This window comes from Heteronotia binoei, chromosome 21 (assembly GCF_032191835.1).
Source record: "Heteronotia binoei isolate CCM8104 ecotype False Entrance Well chromosome 21, APGP_CSIRO_Hbin_v1, whole genome shotgun sequence".
Lineage (NCBI taxonomy): Eukaryota > Metazoa > Chordata > Lepidosauria > Squamata > Gekkonidae > Heteronotia > Heteronotia binoei.
In genome coordinates this window covers 183,519,875-183,545,664 of record NC_083243.1, presented here as the reverse complement: position 1 = coordinate 183,545,664, position 25,790 = coordinate 183,519,875, and the positions used below count along the sequence as shown (strand labels likewise).

The following is a 25,790-nucleotide window of genomic DNA, read 5'->3' as shown; positions in this document are numbered from 1 at the left end:
CCATCTGCGGTTCATACAGACCACACGCACCAAAGGTGCTAGGCCATAGGTGCTCCCCTGAAACACTGTGGCCAACACATCCCCGGCCACCGCCAATGCCAAGCCTCTGCTTAGGCATTAGCGCCCCAACGGGCGGCCCAGAGCCGACCGCAAACCCTGCCGAATCTCCTCCAAAAGGCCCGGTTGCCCAACTCTGACAGATGGACCCCATCCGACCGCTACAGGTCAGCACCATCGACCTGACTGGCCGCATGAGGGAGGAAAATTCCCAAGCCATCTTCCATGGCTTTTTGTAGAGGCCTATTAGCCTTGCGCCTAGCGCGCTCAATCCCTTCAGGGGAAATGTAAGGTCACCTCCAACTCCAGCCTGGCGATCTAGCTGACCATATCAGGACCAGCCAAAAGGACAAGCCCTGGGGTCACCCCTGGACCCCGCCTTGTCCGCGGGCGAGCCACCCCGCCCCCAGCACAAGCCCGCCAGAGTCGGGTTGTTGCTGAGCGGCCAGGCCCCAAGCCATTCACCACCTGGGCGTGCATCAATCCCCCATGGAAAGATCCGCTAGGTTAAGGCTGTCCCGTGATCTGCAGTCCCCGCATTGAGCCGTGTAGCCCATCTACGGTTCCTGCAGACCACCTGCACACTTAGTGCTAGGCCATGGGTGCTCCCCTGAGACCGCCAGGGGGGTGACCAAGATGTGCGGAGGAGGTTCCCTCCTCTCTCCGCACGGCAAAGGCCCAACACAGGCCCCGACGACCCCGCCGTTCCTCCAACTGCCCCATCACTGGCACCCAGCTGGGCGCCTGTTGGAGAGCACCCAGCATGATGGACCGCCCGGAACACCTTGCTGCGTCCGCAGATGAGACCTCTCACTACGAGCCACAGCACCTGAAAAACAGAAAACTGTCAAAACAAATAATGACCGACCGGCGCCTCCAACGCTGCCTTCCCGGTGACCAACGGGTGCACCTTTTTTTTTTTTTTTTTTTTTTTTTTTAATAAAAGCTGCCAACCGCCACAGGCCACAAAGTGTCGCCATATGGTAATATGTGGAAAGGTATGCTGGCATTAGGATATAGAAGGTGAAACCACCCACCTCCTTGCCCACTCGGCCACGTCCCTTCCATTTGAGTATACTGCTGCCCGCCACAAGGCAGGACCCCTTGGGGAGGGACGGCAACGTGGGAACTGCGGGCGCCACCGCCGGGAACTCCTGCAGACCGAGCACCTGGAATCCAGAGCTACCTAAGCCAGACCCTTGTTGGGCGGAGCTCTGCAGGCCCCACGCCCTAAGGCAGCCCAGGACCCCACTGCACCACTGCACCGCAAGTGTTCCAGGCCTTCCTGCGTCCTAAACCCAGATCCCCCAGGACCCCAGGGCCACCCAGGTGTCTGCTGCAACAGGATCTTACCCCTACGTCCAATGGCGTTCCAGACCCGCCAAGAGTCCGCTGCAACAAGATCTTACCACCAGCCTCCGATGACGTTCGAGCCTGGCATGGAGTCTGTTGTACGCTGCCGCCATACACGCCGCTTATCGACTGTTCACCCGACGGACCCTTGACGGACTCAGTGGAAGGAAAGCGAAATCTGGAAGGAGTAAAGACTTCTGCAGGGTGAGGGGAGCTGTTTGTCACTGAATGTGCAGGAAGGGGTAGGTCTCACAGCCCTCACAAGGCATTGGTCCAATTGAGACAATCATTCCTTTTAAACTCCCCCGGGCTCCAGAGCATCTGCTCACAATTAGTATCAGTTTTAAAAGGAAAGGAGCCTCACTCCACAAAATGTGTTGTAGTAGGCAAATAAATAAATTAGAAACCAGCCATGGTAAAAGGAACCAATTCAAAATAAGAGGTTTTATCTTTTGATGGATGAAAGAAGACATCTGGGACCACTTCTGGGTGGATGGTTATGGTCAAGCCACTTTGAATAGAGGGATGAAACATCTCGTTCAATAGACAGGTTCTTTCACAATGCTTTGGAATCTAATGTAGTCAAGGAATCTTTAACAATAGACTTTGAGGATGGATTTCCTCTTTTGACTTTCTGGGAAATTCTCCTTAACTGAGGAGGACCTTCTCTGTTTGTTTTAGATGAAATTTGGGTGATAAGACAACTCTTGAATGGATCTTTCCAACTGGTCTATTGTTCCTAGAGCCACACAGTGTGCGGGAAAGAGCCACATGTGGCTCCCCAGGCTCGGTTTGGCTACTCCTGCATTTGACCAAAACATCAATTTAACAGTAGCAGCCGCCCAAACGGCCTCAAAATGGCTGCCGCGCCTTGCTTTCCGCACAAAAGGCCTCAAAATGGCTGCCGCGCGCTGCCAAGAAGAGCCCAGGGCCTCAAATGGCCGCCTCGCGCGCCGGAATAGCGCACAAGGCTTCCCCTTGCCACCCAGCTGATCACCGCCTGATGCGATGGTCTAAAGCACGGGAGACTTAACCGCACGGGAATGACAGGGGCCACCCCCCTCGCAAAATGGCCGTCGCGAGCGCCTTATGCTTAGCACGAGGCCGCCAATGGACAAACCCCCCTGACGCACCGCCGTAGCGTGCGCTGCGGGCCAGCCCGGCCGCTGCCGCCTACAAACCGGCACCCAACGAACCTCCCGGACCGTAGCTGCCGCTTGCGCCGCCGGCCCCTTGTATCTGACAAACCAAGCTCCCGAGGAGATCGATCACCGGCCGCTTGCGCTGCCGCCCACGCCTGCGCCGGTCCCTGCTCTCCTTCTTCCAGGAGGGCAAATGCGGCCCCCAGCCTGAACGCCGGCGATGCCGGCTTGGCTGGGAAGGGCCGAGCCTTGTCCTCCTGATGATATCACTAGGATAGGAGCACAAGACCTGGAGCAGGGGTGGCCAAAGTTGCCTAACGTAAGAGCCACATAGACTAAACATCAGACGAACAAATATCACACACACAACTTTATTCAAACTCTTAATACTTTCTTTGCACAGAAAGGTAAAATACATATGTATGTACTTTACAACACAACCATGCCAGAAGTAGACTTTTATATAAAAATCCCCACAAAAGCTGGGAATAACAGTATCCATAAGACCAGCATAGGGAAAGGTTGGGGAATTATTTTTTGGCACCAGTGGGAGAAGAAAACATACTTGTACCATATAAATCACTGCCCGCCATTTGTATCATTATGCATCTCTCTTTACCTTGACACACAGTTAGTAAATACATCTCCTACAAGAGCTATGGAACTAAGGGGGAACCCTGCACTGCCTCTTTAATTCCATCCTTTCAGTGGCTCCCTCAGCTCTTGTGTTCTCTTTCCCCACTCTTGTTCTCCAAGTGACCTCTTTGGTGGAGGAGAAGAGCTTGCAAGCCTGTCTATTTCCCCCTCTCCCCACATCACACACGGCAGAAATATTCACCTATCTGTGGGTCAGTACTCAGAGGCTGACTGAGGTCCCAATGCGAAACATGCTTACTTGAGAAAGCCTGCATTAAGTTCCTCCTTGACCTCTGGGAGCCATACAATATGTGTGAAAGAGCTGCATCTGCCTCCCAAGCCACAGTTTGGCTATCCCTGAACTATACCATGTTGGCTCTCATCCTGTCAAGTTTTTACACCTATAATTTTAACCCCCAAATCCCCATTTAAATTCCATTTCTCCCGTGTGCAAAACAAAACTGTTTTTTTTCATCTTCAAACTAATTACCCACATAAAATACCTGCATTTTCATCATTATTTATCTGTCAATGAATCAATATTATATAAAGTATGCATTAGGTACTATTAACAACATACATTATGCCACATAACACCTGTACAGTGTGTATAAAGCCGTGCGATATATAGACAGCAAATTAATCCACGGAGGCAATAGTGACTAATATCCATTAGAAACTAAATATGGAACATTTGCTTATCTCTAGAAGTTGGCTATTCATTTGTATTCCATGTTCTTGCATCGTGTCATGGATGGGTTTTATGTGAGTCTTTGTAATTTGAAAAATCAGGTCTGTTTTGCTACTCTGGTAACCGTTGTTGTTGTGGTGGTGGTTTTTTTTAACATGCTTGATCGTGCAGCTGATGCTTTGGTATCCCTATCTGATTGTACCTACAGTAGGTCTAACAGGGAGGCATAATAAAATTGAGAAATTGCATTGCCAGCTCTTGGGGAGTTGAGTGTTCCTTCTGTGATAATCATCTGGCAAGCGCTTGTTTATTATTTGTCAAGAGCAAGAGCACTGCAAAATTAGGTAATCAGGAAGGAACAAGCTGGAGAGAGAGTTTCAGTAGGAAGCCACTCTTTTCTAATAATCCCATGGAAAACAAGAGGGGCAATGTTTGAGGCCAAAGGTTCCCCCCTCCCTTCTGACTTTCTCTTGCTATTAAGCAACTGTGCAAGAATGAATGCATTGTAAGGACACCCAGAGACATGGTGTAGAGGAAGCCAGTTTGTTGTAGAGGGAGCCAGTTTGATGTAGTGGTTAAGTTTGTGGACTCTTATCTGGGAGAGCTGGTTAAGTGTAGTGGTGAAGTGTGTGTACTCTTATCTTGGAGAACTGGGTTTGATTCCCCACTCCTCCACTTGCAGCTGCTGGAATGGCCTTGGGTCAGTCATAGCTATTGCAGGGCTGTCCTTGAAAGGACAGCTTCTGGGAGAGCTCTCTCAGCCCCATCTACCTCACAGGGTGTCTGTTGCGGGGGGAGAAGATATAGGAGATTGTAAGCCGCTCTGAGATTCAAAGTGTGGAGCAGGGTATAAATCCAATATCTTTATAACCTGGGGCCTCCATTAACAATATTTGTGTGGCTATTTTCTCCTGAATAACTATGACCGTTTTCGCACACAGCTCACCTCGCAGTCACAATCCTGTTCCCTCCGCAGCGTCTGGTCGGATTTCTCACCATCTGCGCCAAAGTTAGAGGAAGTGCCGTGGCTTTTGCGTAGCAAACGTAAACCGCTAAAACCCAGTTGTTTGCTACCCAAAAGCCATGGCACTTACTGTTGTTACCGTGCACTTACTGCACTTACCGTGGCACTTACCCAGTTGTTTGCTATGCAAAAGCCATGGCACTTACTGTAACTCTGGCGCAGATTGTGGGAAATTTGACAGACGCTGCGGAGGGAACAGGATTGTGACTGCGAGGTAAGCTGTGTGTGAAAACGGTCTATACCCCACACCTTCTGGAACCATTCTTTAAGTGAGGGTATTTTGGGGAAAGGTGGCATCCTTTTATAGACTATGTAAATGACAACCCCTCTGCTGAATGTAAAATATCTTCAAAATATTTGGAATTTATCGTGCTTTAGGTTGATTTCTAAAAATACACAGTGTAAATCTAGGGGGGGGGGGGGGTTGTCTTTGTATGTATATTACCGTTTTCGCACACAGCTCACCTTGCAGTCACAATCCTGTTCCCTCCGCAGCGTCCAGTCGGATTTCCCACCATCTGCGCTGGAGTTACAGGAAATGCCGCGGCTTTTGCGTAGCAAACGTAAACTGGGTTTTAGCGGTTTACGTTTGCTACGCAAAAGCTGCGGCACTTCCTGTAACTTCGGCGCAGATGGTGGGAAATCTGACCGGATGCTGCAGAGGGAACAGGATTGTGACTGCAAGGTTCGCTGTGTGCGAAAACAGTCTAAGTCTTTATAATGCAATTAGGATATTTTATGTTATGGTTGAATTTGTTAAATAAATTATTTAAATTAAAAAAAATCCAATATCATCATCATCATCATCATCTTCTTCTATATATATCCTGCTGCTATTAAATAATTATCACTTATCTCTTATCACTTATCTCTGTCTATCCTTCTTACCTAGTCTTGAGTTAGTTCAGAATTCTGTGTCCATGAAATAATAATGATGATGCAGCAGCAAATTTAAAATAATACTGTGTGAAAGTGGTATGTCTGTATACAGAATCAACATACTCTACAGCAGGCATGTCCAACTTCGAACAGGTCGTGATCTATTTTTTCTGGACAAAAGTGCTGGTGATCTACCACCATGAAAATTAAGTTTCAAATTAGTTTCTAATTATATTTTAACCCACCAAAGTTGGGTTCCACTCCCCCCCCACCCCCATTTACAATGCACCTTCTGTCATTTACTGGTAAGCAAAATAAGCTAAAGCAAAACAGAGAGACGAAGATCTAGAAAGAACTGCGAACAGTTTTTCTTAAATTTTTATTGTTATAATTTTCTTTAGCTGTCTTACTAACTTTCTTTAACTTTCATTGAGTAATTTGTGTTAAATGTAGATCAAGTATTGATCCAGGCTGATCTTGCGCGATCTTTAAAACTTTGCTCTTGCTAATTAGTGAGATGTCTGAGCCTGCATTTCATCCACCAGCTTTTTGAAGTTGGGTGAATATTGTGTGAAGGCCAGTCTCAGGGAATCCTGGAGATGTTCATCTGTCATGTTGGAACGCTGTGTACTCTTTGTCATTTTCAGATGGGAAAACGCAGATTCACACAAATAAGTTGAACTGAAACAGGAGTGTACAGCTTCACTGCATCTTCTCAAGTTGGGAAATTTGTCTCTAGGCACTAGCTTCCAAAACAATTCTTGCTCAGCACGGGTCTTGAGAAAAGTGTCATTTTTAAGGGTTACTATTTCGTTTTCAAGAGATGCCTTGTTCAATGAGTAACTTTTTACTGATAGCAGCTACAGTTTCCTTAATGTCCATATCTGCTTTGAATGGGTATGACAAGTACTCCACAACTTTTTCAATTCTTTGGTAGTCAAAGAAATTTTTTTTTCAAATTTTTGGATAACTGAGCAGATTTCTGTCACATGCTTCTCATTCTGAAAACCAAAATTTGGATATTGTCCCAGATGGTCCTGCATATTAGGAAAATGATCAAAAGTGTTGTTTGCAAGGCCGGTCATCATTAGCTCAAATTTGCTCTTGTAGGATGAAACTGTACTCGTCATCTCGCCAATGCATTTGTTTTTACCTTATAGTTCAATGTTCATATCACTTAGTTCGCCTGTAAAGTCAGCGAGAAATGCCAGATCAAATAACCACTCCTCATCTTCCAACTCTGCTTTGTCATCTCCCCTCTCCTTCAAAAACCTTCTTATTTCATTCAGCAAATTACGAAATCTTTGCAGAAATTTTGCCTATTTAGCCACCTTTCATCTGTGTGCAAAATGATTTCCGCTGCCCCTTCATCAAGAGTAAGATTGAAAAGCCATCTTTGAAGTGATCTTCCATGAACTGAATTTACAATTTTGAAAGTTATGTCCATGACAGCCTTTGAATTGAGTCTCTTGCTTGCCAAAACTTGCTGGTGAATGATGCAGTGTTAAGAAAGGAAATCTGGAAAGTTGCCATGCTGTCTACAGAGGCCTAAGAAACCGTTAACCTCACCTGTCATTACTCTTGCTCCATCTGTAGTGATGGAAACAAGTTTATGCAATGGAAGATGACACTCAGTCACAAAAGAATGGAAAGATATTTCCTGACTGGTAGTTCTCCCTTTTAAAGAAATCATTCCAAGTAGTTCTTTAACACTGAAGTCTTCAAAAACCATACAGATAAAGACTAGTAACTATTTCTATGAGATCCTCTGGCGTGCCTTTAAAACAAAATAAAGAAACTTAGCCACTTTCTCAGTGACACTAGATGAAGTATCGTTCAAAAGTCTATAGACCTTAAGTGCATCAGAACAATCAACCATGCTAACTAAAAGAGGATGTAAATATTTGTGACAAAGATCTGTATACAAATTACAATAAAGAATATGAGTAACTGCCTCCACACATTTTTGCTTACAGATACAGCATCTTACTGAGTAGGCTGTCTTGTTAAATCTGCCATAAAGAATGGCAGAGGGCATGGCGTTGCATCTGGCAAGGGAAAAAGCTCTACGCTGCTGTGGCACCTGCAAGACGGATAGATATGAGGCCATTTTCCCAGTACTAAGAGAGATCTCAAAACTCAGTAGGGAACAAGTTTTCTTAGCTAGACTGTATAGGTCTTGGTGCTCAATATCTAGCAACCTATTTTTCATTTGTTGGACTGCAGTGGTGAAGGACAGCATGGACAATAGTTCTAGGGATAAACCCATTGCTTTGATTTTTCTCTCAATTTATGCTGACCCATTTGACAAATTAAATTCAGAGAGCGTTTGAGAGATATAGCTCCCCGGTTCAGAGTTGTAGTGCAAGCATAGCCAGAATTTGAAAGTCATGAGCCATGCTCTAGTAACCATTAAAGACACGCCAGTTTCTAAGCAGGTAACGGCATATGGGACACATTTTGGCATGCCCAGAATTTTACGCAAGAATTTGGATTGGACATGTTCGATAGCACATTCATAAGATCCAATCCAGATTGGGATGCCATAGAGAAGTTGTGAAATCACTTTGGCTTTGAATATTTTATGGCAGCTGGCACAAATTGGTTACCTCTGCCATAAAAAAAGGCGAGCTATGGCGGATGCACTGATGTTAGCTATCTTCACTGAATACTTGCGATGGGTAGACCAAGTCACATTATATTGAAAATAAATACCTAAGTATTTAAAATACATGACTTGCTCTAACTCTTTACCATTAGTAACCCATTTGTAAAGTCTCCACTTTTTTAAGAAAACTAAGATTTTGGACTTCTCATAATTGAGCTGGAGCTTATTACTAGTAAAATACAGAACACAACGGGACAACAGACGTCTTAAGCCCACTCTAGAGCAGGACAGCAGCACCGTATCGTCAGCATAAAGTAACAAGGGTACATGTAATGCACCGAGTTTTGGACTATGGCAGTCAGGACCAGACAGCTGAATAGCCAGGTCATTACGGAAGAGATTGAATAAAAAGGGAGCCAAAATGCAACCCTGTTTGACACCCTTATTGGCAGCAATCTTCGATGTTAGGTTGCCTGCTAATGAGCATTTGATCTGGCAGGTGGTAGAAGTGTGTAATCTCTTAATAAGCATAAGGAGTCTTTTATCCATGTTTAGTTTATCTAGCTTAATCCAGAGGAGGTCCCTGTCAACTGAATCAAATGCGCCTTTTAAATCTTAAAAAGCAACAATTAATTTCTGGTTATTTTGCACAGTGTACTTGTTGACTAGATGGGATAGAGTAATGCAGTGGTCTAAAGTGGTCTTCCCTTTGCAGAAGCCCAGCTGTTCAGGGCCAAGAATTTTTTTCCTGCAACATCCAGAGATTGAGCTTGACTAATAGGTGTTTGGAGTAAAGTTTGCCAATGATGGAGAGTAGGCTAATCAGCCTGTAATTGGTAGGGTCAGTGTGATCACCTTTTTTGTATCGCGGGACCACTATTGCATTCAACCATGCCAAGGGAATTATGTCAATTCGATCTACAATTGTAAACAGAGATCAAGGGGAGAAGCCCACCAGCCTGGGTCTAATTTTAAGATTTTGGAGGAAATGGCATCCGGGCCAGGAGCCTTTCCTAATTTCAGTTGTGTAATTAATTCTTTTATTTCCTCTAGAGGGACAGGAGGCCAGTCAGGTAAATCGACTAGAGGAAAATCAGATGGTTCAGCACAAGTTAGATCTTGATGGAACAGAACTGAGAAGTGGCAGACATAGATTATGTCTGTAGATTCATCCAGTTGGAGTGAGAAAGTAACACAAACTGAAACATCCTCCAACAGTTGTTCAGTTGTGTCTCCGCATATCTTTTCTATTCGCCACAAGACAGTGTTTCTTGACAATTGTACATCTTGAACAGCAGCTATGATCTCTTTCTTATTCTTAAATCCTTCAAAAGTTGTCTGCTGCTTCAAGAAAACAATCTTTTACAAATTCTCCTTCATTGAAAGGTTTGCATTTCTTTGCGATCAGGTTGCTGACCTTGAAGGATGCCATGGTTGCATTGACCGAATGTGACCTTGGCTTCGCCATCAACTGTTGCTGTGCAGCCAATTTAGATTTAAATTCTTTGAGCTTCAGTTTATGAATTTCATTTTTGGGTGGAAAATCAGCATCAAACTTATTGCTATGCAGAGCCTTATAACAGCGCTCCAGATTACCCTTTTTGGGCAAGGATACAGCGGTGTTACATAGTAGACAACAACACTTGTCTTTCACCATGATGAAGAAGTAGTCCATTTCCCATTCATCATGAAAGTGGTAGGTTTTGCTCGTCTTTGGAACATTCATCTTCATTATACTAGGGTGGCTGGGGTGCTAAATTAACACTGGCTAAATCTGGTCCAAAACTGTCACTGTCCCAAAGTATTAAAGATCAACAGGAGCTGAAGACCTCTGGATGATGCCAAAACCACACATGCGGTTCTAAAACTAAAAATAAGAATTCATCATACTGGCACCAATAATCAAATACCACCACACCAAACAATCATAACCCCCCCCCCCCAAAAAAAACACCTGTCCAGCAAACCATGAGACCAAGTGGGGCTGGTGATCTGCCTCTGTCCCCTCCGCGATCTACTGGTAGATCACGATCTACCTGTTAGACACATCTGCTCTACGGGGAATGCAAGAATAAGAAAAGTGTAAACCAGCAGTGTCAAACATGTGATCCACAGACCAGATCTGACCCCCACAGGGCTCAGATTTATGAACATACGAAGCTGCCTTATACTGAATCAGACCCTCGGTCCATCAAAGTCAGTATTGTCTACTCAGACTGGCAGCACTCTCCAGGTTCTCAAGCTGAGGTTTTTCAAACCTACTTGCCTGGACCCTTTTTTAGTTGGAGATGCCGGGGATTGAACCTGAGACCTTCTGCTTCCCAAGCAGATGCTCTACCACTGAGCCACCGTCCCTCGCCTGCTCTCCAGGGTCTCCAGCTGAGGTTTTTCACGCCTACTTGCCTGGACCCTTTTTTAGTTGGAGATGCCGGGGATTGAACCTGGGACCTTCTGCTTCCCAAGCAGATGCTCTACCACTGAGCCACTGAGATTTGCTGCCCCCCTCCTCAAGCAACTCCCTTCTCCTGCTTTCTTTTCCAGGGCTGCTGCTGCAGCTGCACTGTAACTTGGCGACTCTTTACTTCCTGCCTCCCTCCCGCCTCACACACATTGAGTTTCTGCTTCCTTCTCTGGGGCGACTACTCCTCTTTTGGAGAGAGAGAGTATTCTACTTATTCTGAAGGAAAAATAAAATAAAATTTGATTTCTGTATTCCTATCAGAAGTTTATTTTCACTCAAAAAGACCCTGACTAGGAATTAGAACATCTGGATTGGTCCTTATATCTTGGAGAGTGGAGTGTCGCTAATAGCATACATTGGTAATAGCATACACAGGTCTCAATTCAGTCCTGGAGGATGCATTGTCTTGAGCTTCATTATCAATTGCAATTCAGCAATCTCCCTTTCTAAACTCCCTTTGGAATTCCTTCATAAGAGCACTGCTACTCTTAGGTCTGTAACTGAGGGGGAAAAATAGGAATAACAAGTTAAAATATGCAAAGACAATACAGGAATGACACTGCACTCCGCCCCAACAAAGAAAGAAAAAAGTGATGTTTGTTACCTCCATGCTTGAGAGGAGATGAATGGAGCGTAGCAGTGGAGTTTCAATTACCTTCCCACCATTAAAAAGGACACTTCTACACATTTATCTCCTGTTTTGACGTATTTATTGCTTCACTGTTGTTTCCCTTAATTAAATCCAAACAACTGTTGATTGTATAAACTTCACTTGTTATTCCTGCTTTGTCTATTCGCATTTCAAAACATCATCATGTTACTTGCTAATCTGCTGTCTATAAGTGGGGAAAGGAAGGGAAGGAAATTGCAAGCAGCTCTGAGACTCTGAGCGAAGGGCAGTGTATAAATCCAATTTCTTCTTCTTCATCATCCCCGTCCTTCCTTTTCTCCTCTTCCCCCTCCCCCTCCTGTTACTGGATGGCTGACCAGATACTACCCCACATAATCTGGCTGTGTGTTTGGAAGGTTAAAAATAGTAACCTGAGCCTGAATCCAACAAAGATGGAGGTCCTATGGCTGGAGAGGGGGAGCCTCAGGATTAGGGCATAGACTTCTCACTCTCGATGAGGCACCATTAACAGTCTGTCCGTCAAGAGTCTGGGCGTGGTCCTGGATGCCTCCTTAGCAATGGAGGCCCAGGTCATAAATATTGCCAGGATGGTGATTCTTTACCTACTCCAGGTATAGCACTTAGCCCCTTTTTTGTCATGCCCTGACCTAGCCACAGTTATCCATGCAACAGTCATCTCCAGGCTAGACGACTAGAAATTGTTGTATGTTACCTTGCCCTTGAAACTGACCAATGTTCCCTCTAAGCTGCAGAGTCTTGTGAGCAAAAAAATTCTACTTTCTGAGCTAGTGGCATTAAAGTTGTGAGCTACTGGCATTAAAGCTGTGAGCTACTGTATAAATCAGTGTGCTCTGGGGTCATCCTTCCTGAACTAAGGCAAAAATGTGTGAGATGGAGGCTGAAAATCTGTGTGGTAGCTCAGCTAACTCATCTTAGAGGGAACACTGAAACTGACCGGGAAGTTCCAACTGATCCAGAATGCAGCAGCCCAAGTTCTGGTGGGAATGCCACAAATGGCACAAATGGTACAACCTGTGCTGCACCAGCTACACCGGCTCCCAGTGGAGTACGGAGTCAAGTTCAAGGTTTTGTTGTTGACTTTTAAGGCCTTGAGCAGTCTGGGATTCATGTATCATCAGTGCTGCCTCCTCTGGTATGTCCCCAGGAGAGCATTATGCTCTGCTGAAAACAACCTAATGGTGATCCCTGACCCTAAAGATATCTGGCAAGCAAAATATGGGAAGAGCAACCCCCAGCTCTGGTATCCCATATAATACAAACAAAGGTATCGGGGACAGCAAATGGATAAGGCAGAGGCTGCAAGCCTCTGAATCTACTTGGACAACAGTTTCAAGGGGAGGGATGGTGGCTCAGTGGTAGAGCATCTGCTTGGTAAGCAGAAGGTCCCAGGTTCTATCCCCGGCATCTTCAACTAAAAGGGTCCAGGCAAATGGATGTGAAAAAATGTAACTTTTCATCTGAGATTTGTTCTTATTGGTGATCAGAATGAAACACGCAATTTAGTTGCCTAGGCAGAGATTAGAATTAAATCTCTACCCATCCTCTCAGTTTTGTTTTGTTTTTTTTCAAAAATCAATTAGGGCTTGTTCTTGAATTCATTCTTTCAGTGAAAGCTGCTCTTTGGAAGGTTTTTGTTTTGAACTAGACACACACAGCTATGGAAGAAAATTTATTCTTCTGTGTGTACCAGCCTTTATCATCTTAGAAAACGCCACAGTTTAGAAGAACCACAAGCTAAAGGCTAAATATGTTGCACATCTCATTGCATATATAATATATTTAAAATTAATCTCTCTTTTGTTGAACCCCCATCAGATGTTTGCCAAACTACTGTGAACATGGAGGAAAATGTTCCCAGTCCTGGACAACATTCTATTGTGATTGCAATGAAACTGATTACACCGGAACCACCTGTCATAACTGTAAGTAGACTAGATTTACGCAAAGATGCAGAACAAAATGTGGCAGAGGCACAAGGATTCTGTGTGTGTGTGTGTGTGTGTGCGTTCGTGCACACGAACGTCTGTGTGTTGGGGAACATTCAGCACAACAGAAAAGCCTTCTTTGGAAGGACATCTTATGTGAAATCATTGTGTGCCCATCCCTGTTGTGTTAGAGATAAATCTATGGGAGCAATCACATGGTGGATTTAATCCTCCATAGTCACCCCCCACCCCTGGATTTAATGTATATATTCATACACACTCATCTGTCCCCCCCACACCCGCAGCCTGATACAATAAGAAAGGAGAATACAGAAAGAAACCTCAAATGACAAAAAAGTGCACTCTCTGTTCTGAAATGCTAATCCTGTATGCATTATTGTGCAAATAAACTACTTGTAAACAACCAAATGTTTCCAAATGTTTCCAGACATGCATGGGAGCATACAAAGAAATACTTAAAGGTAAAGTTTCCATTTCAAAACAGTCCATTTGAAGCAGGTTGCTGGAATGTTTCCATGGAGAAGAGTTCTAAGCAGTATATCTCAATGCTTAATAATATTCCAATATTTTTTTCATGTTTTCCGGATAAACCCATGTTTCAGGAATCAAAGCCCTTCCTCAGGCCGGCATCATAAGAGGAATATCCCCTTTCTATTGACAACTTTCTTTCATTCAACGAGGTCCCAATTGTGTTCTTCAGAGTGCCAGAGCTCAACTGTTTCAAAATCTCAGGTATCACCTCTCCATGAGTGGGCCACACTCACCAGCCCCTTCCCTAGCCCACCCATCCTTGCCTCATTGTAGGATGAGTGAATTGCCAGAGTAAATAGCCACTGTGGACTTCCCAGTAGCAAATCGCTGAAGTGCATGTATGGCACATTTCCCAGTCACCTGAATGGCTGTGGTGCGCCATTCATGCATACCCCCCCCCAACAAAAAAAGGTGCAAATTCTCCTCTCAATGTGCATGCAGCCTGTGCCTGATTGCCATGGCATGCCTCAACCTGGGGCAGCTTTTTCAAAACCAGGAGGCCTCCACAGCTGAATTCTCATCTGATTGCACCCTAAATTGGCACATAAGTGTACACACTGGATTGCACCATTAATCTCATGTCATCTCCTAATGACAAATGAACAAATGGGATGAACAAATGGGAAAGAACTTAGTCCCCTTGCTCTCCCCCCCCCCCACATATGCAACACACCTACACACCAGATGGGGTTCACCAGTGTATTTTGTGATGCTACAGGCAGACCTAATGGGCTGGCTAGGACCCCCATGGTTAAGAAAAATATATATGCTTTTTTCCACCCCACCCCCAAATAAATACCTACTGCATCAGCAACAGACGGTTGCCTTCGACAGCAGAAGACTGGCTGGCAGACCGAAAAAAGAACACTCTTCATTCTGATTCATTGTCTTGCTCCTTGAAATGAATGGCTGTGTTTGTGTGCGTATACGCGTATATATGTTGTCATCGTTTTTGTGCTGCATGAATATGCTGTGAAGTGTATGCAGAAAAAACATCTCGGGAACTATCATATATAATTTATGATAGTTCCTTAGAAGTTTTCTATGCATAACATAGGCACAAGATAGAACAGTTGAGTGACACATGTATATAACTTGTCAGGAGCTGAGTGAACCAAGTATTAAGTTTTGGGAAACAGGGTAAACAGTGATGCATTCATTGAATGTAAGGGGGATAGAGCAGAACTGCAACCACTCCTCTTCTTCTGAAGTTCCAGATATTCAGGTAAAGGTTTGAAAATAGCTTGCCTGTATACAAATGTGTGTATGTATGTATAAGTATCTTCCTTTTCAGATAGTTCCTGATGATCATACAGAGAGAGCCTATTAAAGTTAAAGACTAACATAATTTATTCTCAGCATAAGCTTCCATAAATCACAGCTCACTTCTTCCAATTCTGTGAATATCATTTTATATAGTATAGGGCAAATTACTGAAGGGAAGAGGGAAAGGAAGGAGTCACAGAACCAGGGCCGGATCTAGGGGGGAGCAGAGGGGACACTTGCCCCGGACGCTGCCTGGGGGGGGGCACCAAATTAGGTATGGAGTCCATTCTATTCTTGGGGAGGGACGGTGGCTCGGTGGTAGAGCATCTGCTTGGGAAGCAGAAGGTCCCAGGTTCAATCCCTGGCATCTCCAAAAAAAGGGTCCAGGCAAATAGGTGTGAAAAGCCTCAGCTTGAGACCCTGGAGAGCCACTGCCAGTCTGAGAAGACAATACTGACTTTGATGGACCAAAGGTCTGATTCAGTATAAGGCAGCTTCATATGTTCATATGGGCCCATAATATAGAATGGACCCATAAGGGAGCATCATTTTTTAAATTTTGCCCTCCCCCCCTCAAAAAACATGTAGATCTGGTCCTGCACAGAAAACCCATGATGGCGGATCACTAGCTTTCACTAGAACTTCTTGGAGCATCCTCCACCCCTCTTCCCAATGTTAAACTAAAAATCCATATTTTTCTTGATACCTGGGGAGTAACCTACTATGTAGAAACCTCTAGGGTTTGTGTGTGTGTATGTGAGCCTTCTTTTGTGAATGGGTTGGCCATGCATCTCATTATTAAAGATAGTGATAATCTAAAATACAGCATATTAATAATTTAGATGGACCTTTGCAACAATACCACAGGTTATATAGTGTTGTTTACTAGTGTTGTTGTCACCACCATGCTTCATGATATGAGGGGAAAGGAGGTCAGCCAGTATACCAAAGGGGATATGATCCTGAAGTTAAAACATTTTATAGGGCTAGCAACTTAGGAGGAGAAATATATCTCTCAGAATGAAGAATGTTTGCTAAATTCTTAAAATATTTGCTTTCACTGCCGTGTTGTGCCATTGATTCACTACGAGCATGTAGAAAGCATTCCTCCTTTCTTCTAAAACAGGGACAGACAGGTCCCAAGCAGGGGACTCCAGGTATAACAAATCTCTTTGGAAAATATGGACAACAGTAATAGGCCACACACTTCTTTAAGGCTAGTCTTCATAGGAGTATACTAAAGCAAACCCACCAGAACTTTTATATTAAATACCACTTTTATATTAAATACCACAGAGCCAGTTTGGTGTAGTGGTTAAGTGTGTGGACTCTTATCTGGGAGAACCTGGTTTGATTCCCCACTCCTCCACTTGCAGCTGCTGGAATGGCCTTGGGTCAGCCATAGCTCTCATAGACCTTCTTTCCCTGTAGTGGTTAAGTGTGCGGACTCTTATCTGGGAGAACCGGGTTTGATTCCCCACTCCTCCACTTGCACCTGCTGGAATGGCCTTGGGTCAGCCATAGCTCTCATAGACCTTCTTTCCCTGTAGTGATTAAGTGTGCAGACTCTTATCTGGGAGAACCGGGTTTGATTCCCCACTCCTCCACTTGCAGCTGCTGGAATGGCCTTGGGTCAGCCATAGCTCTCATAGACCTTCTTTCCCTGTAGTGGTTAAGTGTGCGGACTCTTATCTGGGAGAACCGGGTTTGATTCCCCACTCCTCCACTTGCACCTGCTGGAATGGTCTTGGATCAGCCATAGCTCTGGCAGAGGTTGTCCTTGAAAGGGCAGCTGCTGTGAGAGTCCTCTCAGCCCCATCCACCTCACAGGGTGTCTGTTGTGGGGGGAGGGAGATAAAGGAGATTGTGAGCCGCTCTGAGACTCTTGAGTGTAGGGTGAAATATAAATCCAATGTCGTCGTCGTCGTCGTCGTCTTCTTCTTCTTCTTCTTCTTCTTCTTCTTCTTCTTCTTCTTCTTCTTCTTCTTCTTCTTCTTCTTCTTCTTCTTCTTCTTCTTCTTCTTCTTCTTCTTCTTCTCATTTCTAGTAATAGTCATTATAATACAATAGTCTAGTAATAGTCATTGTAATAGTCATAATTTTTGAAATAGTTCCTATGTTATTGACTACGGTAAACTTGTGCCCATTTTTTAAAATAAAAGTTACAATTCTGAATAGTATTCTTGGACCCTCTTGTCAAAGTAATCTGTGGTTGAATGAGACCAACACTATTGATGTTTCAGATCTGATTGCAATTTCATAAGAAACAGATGCATATTTTCAAAGTAGCACTCCCAAGGCTAAGATCACTGCAGTTCAATTTGTGCCATTTACAAAATACCCTTTCTTTTTCTTAAACTGTCCTCTGAATGCTGAGGGGGGAGTATCAATGTAGTAATGCTCTATAAACTCTTCTTGAACCTAATGTCTGGACCCCAGCCTAGTCATGGACTCAGCCCAACCCCCTCTCCACTCCAGAGAGGGATGTCTAGAGGCCATCACGAGGCCCCGGCGAAGGGAGGGAAGGCAGGTGGACGGAGGCTACCCTACTGGCTGGACCATCCCAGTGCACCTGGAGACACCCCTGGTTGACCCCAAAGCTACAATGATGCAGAACCCTGAACCCACCTGCAAGAGGAATCAATGGGGGAGGGAATGGGAAGGAGCTGATGGGGGGGGGGGGTGAGAAAGCTAAAAGGGGGCGAGGACAGTGGCAATGAGGAGGAGGCCAGAAAAGACAGAGACCAACAGGGGCACCTGGAGAGCAAACCTAGAGAGACAGAAGGGGGTAAAAACCCCATCCCCGGTCAGTCTGACCCTTTTACTGGCATGGAGAGAAAGGGAACCAGGTCAAGCGCAACCCCTCTCCCCTCCATGGTCTGAGGCAACTGTCTTCATGCGCAGGCTCATTCTCCACCCTGGACCAGGCTATCTCCCCCTGCGAATCCGACCAGGTCCCACTGCTGGACAGTGAACCTGGGGCATTTTCCCCAGGTGCACTCAAACATTCTTCCTTTTCCTTATTTTTCCCCCTCACCTCTTTCACTGTTTTGTGGGCTACATTTTCCTAGAGTGCAAAAGAAACTATTTTCCTAGAGTGCAAAAGAAGCTGTTATAGAGAGATAACGTACATATACGTAGTATAGATTAGCAAAATTAGATTAGCCATTTTAAAGCAAGCTGTTTGGTCTGTTTTGGTTGGGGTTTTTTTTTGGGGGGGGGGGCTTTTTTCTGCCTGTGATAGACTTGTTGTAGTTCCTGTGCTATATTTGAGGTAAGCAAAAAACACACTTCAAGTCATGAAGCTACATATACTTCAAAAGGACACAATCTGAAGGTACATGAGGCACCAGCCTTGAGTCTGGTCAGTGCCTGGGTGGAAGACTGTCTGGGAACCATGTGCATGCAGCCTTCAGTGCTCTGGAAGAAAGGCAGCATGTCAATGTAATATAATGTAATGCAGTAGAACAATACAGTAGACACTATAGTTGCTGTTTCTGAAATAGTTAGAGACCATGTAGTATATTTGACAGAGTGTTGGTATCTATCTCATTTATATCTGGCCTTTCTTCTAAGGATCATAAAACAAAATAACTGGATTTTCCCTGTCTGTTCTTGCAACAGCACAGTGAGATATGTTATACGCAACGTATTCCAAGATCGTTGACTGACAGAGCCTTCCTAAGCAGAGTTATATTCTTGCAAACCCGTTGACTTCCATGGACTTAGAAGCGTGTCATTTTGCTTAGGAGAGCTAAATGTTTGTTTCATGGCTATACAGGCCATTTAACACGGTCCCTGCTCATCCATCTTCAGTACTTTCTCTGCTGTTCTATATTGGTTGATGTTGGTATTGGAGTTGGCCCAGAAAAGGCTGGGAGCTGGAATCAACTGAGAAGGCCTGTGTTTGTGTGAACTACTTCCACAGAACTCTGAAGGAAGGATAATTATTTTATTACACCATCTAACTGGCCTCCCAGCACTGATTGCCATCTTGACTGCTAAAAATCGGGCCGATACATTTGACATCTTTGGACATCTAAGTTGCCTGTGACAATTATGGGCGTTTTCGCACAGGGCTTACCCCAGAGCGACGTCCCTCTTCACCGCGCAGCGTCTGCGCGGATTTCGCACCAACTGCTCCGCAGAACCCGGAAGAGCCGCAAAGTCCCTCGGCTTTTGCGTCGCAAATGTAAACCGCCAAAAACCAGTTTACATTTGCGACGCAAAAGCCACGGGACTTTGCGTCTCTTCCCGGTTCTGTGGAGCAGTTGGTGCGAAATCCGCGCAGACGCTCCACGGTGAAGACGGACGTCGCTCCGGGGTAAGCCCTGTGCGAAAACGCCCCAAGTCTTAATTTATGTGTACACATCATCTATGCTGCCTTAAGTTAATTTTGAACTAATAGTTTAACTGTTTTAACTGTTTGATTGTTTTATTGCTGGTTTTAATGGTTTGACCATGCTGGAATCTGCCCTGAGCTCATTATGGGAAAGGGCGAACTATAAATTTACAAAAATAAATAAATAAAAATGAATAAATAAAATAAAAATGTGATAACTAAAACCAATGTAAAACATGAATGCAACTCTTAGATTATTATTTAAAAAAAAAAACACTTCCTTTTTGCCTTGTGTCTTCCCCAAACATTATCTAAATCAAGGTACTTAATTCTGTGTATACATGCATGTGTATCTGTGTTGTGAAACCTTAGACCCACTCTGTTCCCATGACAAGAGATTTGCAATTTAATACTCATTTCCTTCTGTTACAGCTTTCTCTAAAGCCTCTTCTATAGCTCTCATTACCTGAGACATCTGGTCCTATTTTTATCCTACTTCCACAACTGACCTTCATTTATTCAATTAATTTTCCCTCTGACTCCATAGATTTTCTTTTAAATTATGTAGCAGAAATAGCTTCAAACTCATGTTTGGAGAGATGTCAGTTTGGCCTAACATCTTGCCATGAGGTTTATAGCATTTTTTTTTTTCAATCCCCAATATTTGTCTTTGTGCTTTTTTTGCATGAAAAAAAATATGGGTTTTTTTTGCTGCCAGAGGGATATTTTTTTTAAAATCAGTAAATCAACCAATCAATCACACAATCAATCAATGGTTTCCATTATAGCAAATACAGAATGTTACAATCATTTCATAAATGGAAACTTATCTCCCAAGGGCTGCGGTCAGAAGACAGGCTTAGCATGGTCCGGCCATGCTTCTAATTCAATCATTTTTAACAGAGAGTTTTGTTCAGACATCCCACCCTTAACCCACTTCACCATGCACTCATCCCATGGTTGGCCATTTAGATTGTTGCTGTGTGGTAATAATGAGTGGCCAGCACCCTTTTGTTTGTTTGTTTGTCTTTCACACGTGCATAAGCATGTAGCCAAAGCACCGGCTCCTTTTTAACAGCTCCACAGTCCTTCTGGAAAGTACTGTGATCATTGGTTCCTATACAACTGAATTTTTCTGTCAGAAATCACTCCCTTTCCCACCTCATCAGAGTCCCTTTTCACTCATTTAATAGGGAAGTTTTCCTTTTTCCTGTCCCCATAGAGCTTCCTCACCATAGCAATATTATGAAGTGGCTTGGAGTAAAGTTCTGGACTATTAACAACACCGTCCCACCTCAAGAATTTTCAGAAAGGGTAGTTTTTCTTGAATTTGTTGCTTTAATACAACCCCCTCCAGGGGCTCCCAATCCTGATGAAGATTTGGGTGCTGAAACAAGCAAGTGGTGATACATGACCCGGATGCGAATATGCAGTTATGCACAAATCACTTACTGGGTTTTTTTTAAAAGAGCAAAAATGAAAGGGAAGGGTCAGACTTCCCAAACAGTTTGAGATTGCAATGGAGAATTCAGACATCCAGAAATGTGAAATCAGCTACTTCCATAAAGATGTGAAGCCAGCTACTTCCATAAAGATGTTGCCTGGTGTCAGAAAACGTGCAATTGGGGAGAAGTGACTGGCGTGGGTTTGATGACTGTGGGATGGGATAGGGATGACCCTCTCTGATCATGCATTTTAAATCCGGAAAGGAACAGCAACATCAACTTGTCTGATTGTAGCCGGGAAGCGTCAGTGTTTTCATCATTCATTTTCATTCCACATTGGAATGAAATGCTTAAATGATATAATATTAACTTCTCACTTTTCAGTTCCTTAGGTATTACAGTACATAAGTTTCATTCAAACTGGGCTCTTATTTCATCCCCAAAAATACATTTTTCAGCTGGGATATTTTTCATTGGACGGTTTTAATTGTTTCCATGCAACACAAATCTAATTATCCTGGTGGGAGTTCCATTTATGCATTCCATCAGCATACTCTGGCTACATCTGTCAATATGCTGATCCTTACAATTAAAATGTTTTTTTTCAAGGATCAGCCACAATTGTATTTTATTTAAGAAAGCAAGTTACATTCAATGGAAATGTCTGCTGGAGGAGTTTGTGTATTGGAATATATTCCTCCTTCCGATGTTTGGGAGACCATTATGAACAAAATGCACCATGGGGGGGGGGATGCAGTGAGGAGGGGATTTGGATGAAATCGGCTTTTCATTTATGACTCCCTTCCGCTGAATTGCATTCTATGACTCTCTTCTGCCAAGTCTTCCTCCAACACAGAGAGACACCCTTTAACACAGAAAGACTTTTCCACATCAAAAGAATCCTTTCCCTGTCAAAAAAAAAAGTCATACAACTAGAAGAAGCCCTTTCCCCTTGAAGAATGAATTAGCAGAAAAAAACGCTGCTTCTTCTGAAGCAGGCGGTGGCATTTGGCCACCCCCCATCTCCTCAAAGGAAGCACAAGGCTGGGGAAACCAATTGGAGCTCAGTGCGGGAGTGCTGGCCAATGAGATGCTGGCTCGCCAGTCAGGTCTGGCATCAGCCACCCTTCAGCATCAGTTTGGTGCAGCGCAAGCTCCCCACCCACCCTCTTTTTAGACCATGTGGGATCAGCTAGTCACCGATTTAGGGGCTGAGCAGGAATTTTTTGGCTTCACTCAGATTGGCAGGGAGGGAAGCCTTTTTTCGCCTGCTCTGCATGCGAAAAAGGGGTGAGGGATAAATAGGCCTGCCAGAGCTGGATATGCCCTAACTGGGAAGGCAGGAAAAGCACAGGTTGAAGGGATTTTGAGTTGGCAAGCACCCTGAGATATCAGCAATAAGGGGGGTCCTCAAACTGAGTACCTATGGGCTTTGCAGTCAGGGTGTCTCAGTTGGGGGCCTCTTAGGGGTTGGGGGAGCATATTACGAGCCTTAACGCTTGGCAGTCATGGGCCGGAATGTGCACTCCCTCCCCTTTACGCAATATTGTGCGGGCTGTGATGAGTAAGGTCCGGAGGGATCCCGGACCTGGCTCTGAGCCAGGGTGGGGTTGTCCTGCTAGGACGCTTGCTCTGCAAGCACAATACAACCTGTGCTATAATGTGTTACAGATCAGCTTATGTTTAAATAAAATTCCCAGTTTAACCCGTAACTTGTGTTGTGTTTCATTCGAGGGGTGGGCGGGCAAAAGAGTAATGGGATCCAACTCTGTGGAAGGGAGTCATAGGATGCAACATGTTGTCATCTTGTACCAAAAGAGGAGATAATGTCACTCAGTTCTTCTTCTCACAACCATCCCTCAAATTGCAGTGAATTTTTTTCAAGAATGTCCCCCAAACTTCAGATAGGACCTTCAGGACAACAATGGGCTGCTAGGGGAAGATGAAGGAAGGAAAAGGTCTGTTCTATCATCTCATTCAGCAGTTTTCCCCCAATGGATCTAACATTCCATGTTACTTACAGCCAAACGAGACAGGATTTTTTTTTTTTTAATCAAATTCAGATTCTTTGAACTCAGCTCTTTTTGCCCAAGCCACGCAGAAGAAGAAGATACTGGATTTATATCCCGCCCTCCACTCCAAAGAGTCTCAGAGCGGCTCACAATCTCCTTTCCCTTTCCCTCCCACAACAGACACCCTGTGAGGTGGGTGGGGCTGGAGAGGGCTCTCACAGCAGCTGCCCTTTCAAGGACAACCTCTGCCAGAGCTATGGCTGACCCAAGGCCATTCCAGCAGGTTCAAGTGGAGGAATGGGGAATCAAACCCGGTTCTCCCAGTTAAGAGTCCGCACACTTAACCACTACACCAAACTGAGTCACAGCAGATGTGAGGACTATTGGTTTAAAAATAAAGGAAGTGTGCTAGGGAGACTTATTTCCCCCTTTTTGATTGCTCCATGTACATAAAATACTACACAGGGAGTAGCCAGAAAGGAGGAATAACTCTCCTCAGCTCTGCTTCATGTTTCTTTGTTTCTATCCTGCTCTCCCTGTGAACAGGCTCAGGGCAAGTTGAGGAAAGATACTAAGGGGAAGGTAAGAGTTCCTCCTCTCCCATATCATAGTTCCTCCAGATCAATCAGGTTCTCCTTTCTTTTTAAACAGACAGTACCTGCAGCTGCTGTGTGACTGCAGAAATAGAGAGGGTCTTAGTAGTTGTTACACTGTATAACGATATAAATACAAAAGCAAGCACTTCTCCAGCTACCATTTCATGATACTAGGCCTTTTTATATGTTCAGTTTTGGTGCTCCAAACAAGCATAATTTATGTTTTATTTAGGGTTGCCAAGTCCAATTCAAGAAATATCTGTGGACTTTGGGGGTGGAGCCAGGAGATTTTCGGTGGGGCCAGGAGATATTAGGGGTGGGGGCAAGAGCAAGGCTGTGACAAGCATAATTGAACTCCAAAGGGAGTTCTGGCCATCACATTTGAAGGGACGGCACACCTTTTCAATTCCTTCCTTCCATAGGAAATCATGAATAGGGGCACCTTCATTTGGGGCTCACAGAATGGGACCCCCTGGTCCAATCTTTTTGAAACTTGGGTGGGGGGTATTTTGGGGAGAGGCACTAGATGATATACTGAAAATTTGGTGCCTCTACCCCAAAAAACAGCCCCCCCCAGAGCCTCAGACACCCGTGAATCAATTCTCCATGATTTTCTATGGGAATAAATCTCCATAGGGAATAATAGAGTTCCCAGAAGACATTTCCCTCCCCTCCCCCCCGCTTTCTGACGACCCTGAAGCGGGGGGAGGGCCTCAAAACCGGGGGATCCCCTGCCCCCACCTGGGGATTGGCAACCCTAGTTTTATTATTATTTATGTTGTACTCCTCTCTGAGCCCCTACAGGGGAATGGGCAGAATATAAATAAACAAACAACAACAAGAAGAGAACATACCTCCCATGATGTTGCCCATATGAATGGTCTCCATTTTGCGTGAAGAGGGCAATGCATGTATTGTTCCATACATGTGAGGCTTTGGTATGTGCAAACCAAACAATGGATTTTTAAGAGCAGGCCTCCGATTAAGGAGCTCACAGGAGCGCAGCTCCCGGACCTTTCTGAGGGTTCCCCCTCTTCCTCCCCACCTACCTTGTCCATTGAATAGTAGGTGTAGCTGCATAACAATCCCTGGATTAGGAGAGTGTGCAGCCAGCCAGCCACCTGGAACTTTGCCATGCCCCCATCAGCCCTCATTAACCCCTGGAGAAGCCTGCACCACCTTTTCTCCACTTCTTATGTGATTTTGGGCAGCGGGTGGCTTCCTGGCCTTCTGACTGGGGTGGGGGGCGGCCCAGGAGAACCCCAGTTGAGTGAGGCCTGCTTGGGCTGGCTGGATCTCTAGCCTGCCCAAACATGCCTCACTCACCCAGGGGTCTCCTTTCTTGCACCGGGTTGCTTTTGGTTGGGGGAGCATATGCTAATGAATTATGCTAATGAGCTCCCCCACCTATTTTTCTACAAAACGACCCCTGTTTAAGAGTATACATTTGCATGTACCAAAGCCATATGCATGTGGGAAAACAGACATGTTGTCCTATTTGCACAAAATGGTACCCACTTGGTAACAGGAGGATTGTGTGTGATGCATACTCCAGTTATGTATGACTGAAGTGGAAAAACTGAAAACCTGAAAATGTTAAGGTTTCATCTATTGGGAACATATAACTGCTGAGCAAAGTAGCATAGGCTGGTAGATAGTATACTTCAAGTGAATATGGAGAATTTTTATAAGGCTGTGAGGCTTGAGATAATTGTACACTATACAGGAAGCAGTCGCAGAGCGACTGGTAACTGCAAGAATGAGTCTGTATGAAACACTTCTCATTGGTTTCTTCAAAAACGACATTTTTTTTTTAGAGATGGCAGGCACTAGCCTCGATATCTCAAGCTGACCATGCGTCAAAATAAATTGAACTGAACCACACTGGGTGCTTTCACACGGTGACAGTTAGCAAGTGGCTTTTCCTGTTCTTACATAATAAAAATCCAGTGGCAAAGTGAATTATATAGTGTGTAAGAGTGCACCCAATATCTGTACTATTGCTTGGAATTGCATTGTTAGATTTTCACATGGTGACTGAGCATGTCTGTGTTTCTGACACCAGATTAGAGGTATAAGAGATACTTTGGAGACATGTTTCTTGCTCCACAAATGTTTATGAAGTCTGTAATATAAACTGTGAAATTCC

The 25,790-nt window shown here is 44.5% G+C and overlaps 1 protein-coding gene across 1 annotated transcript in view; it reads left to right on the top strand.

Moving 5' to 3' along the window:
- The window catches only part of CNTNAP5 (contactin associated protein family member 5), a 705,383-nt gene that overhangs the window by 399,395 nt on the left and 280,198 nt on the right, over positions 1–25,790 (top strand). The window contains exon 11 of the mRNA XM_060261906.1: positions 13,319–13,425. Coding sequence (XP_060117889.1) covers positions 13,319–13,425 — 107 coding nt within the window. The remainder of the gene's footprint in view (positions 1–13,318; positions 13,426–25,790) is intronic.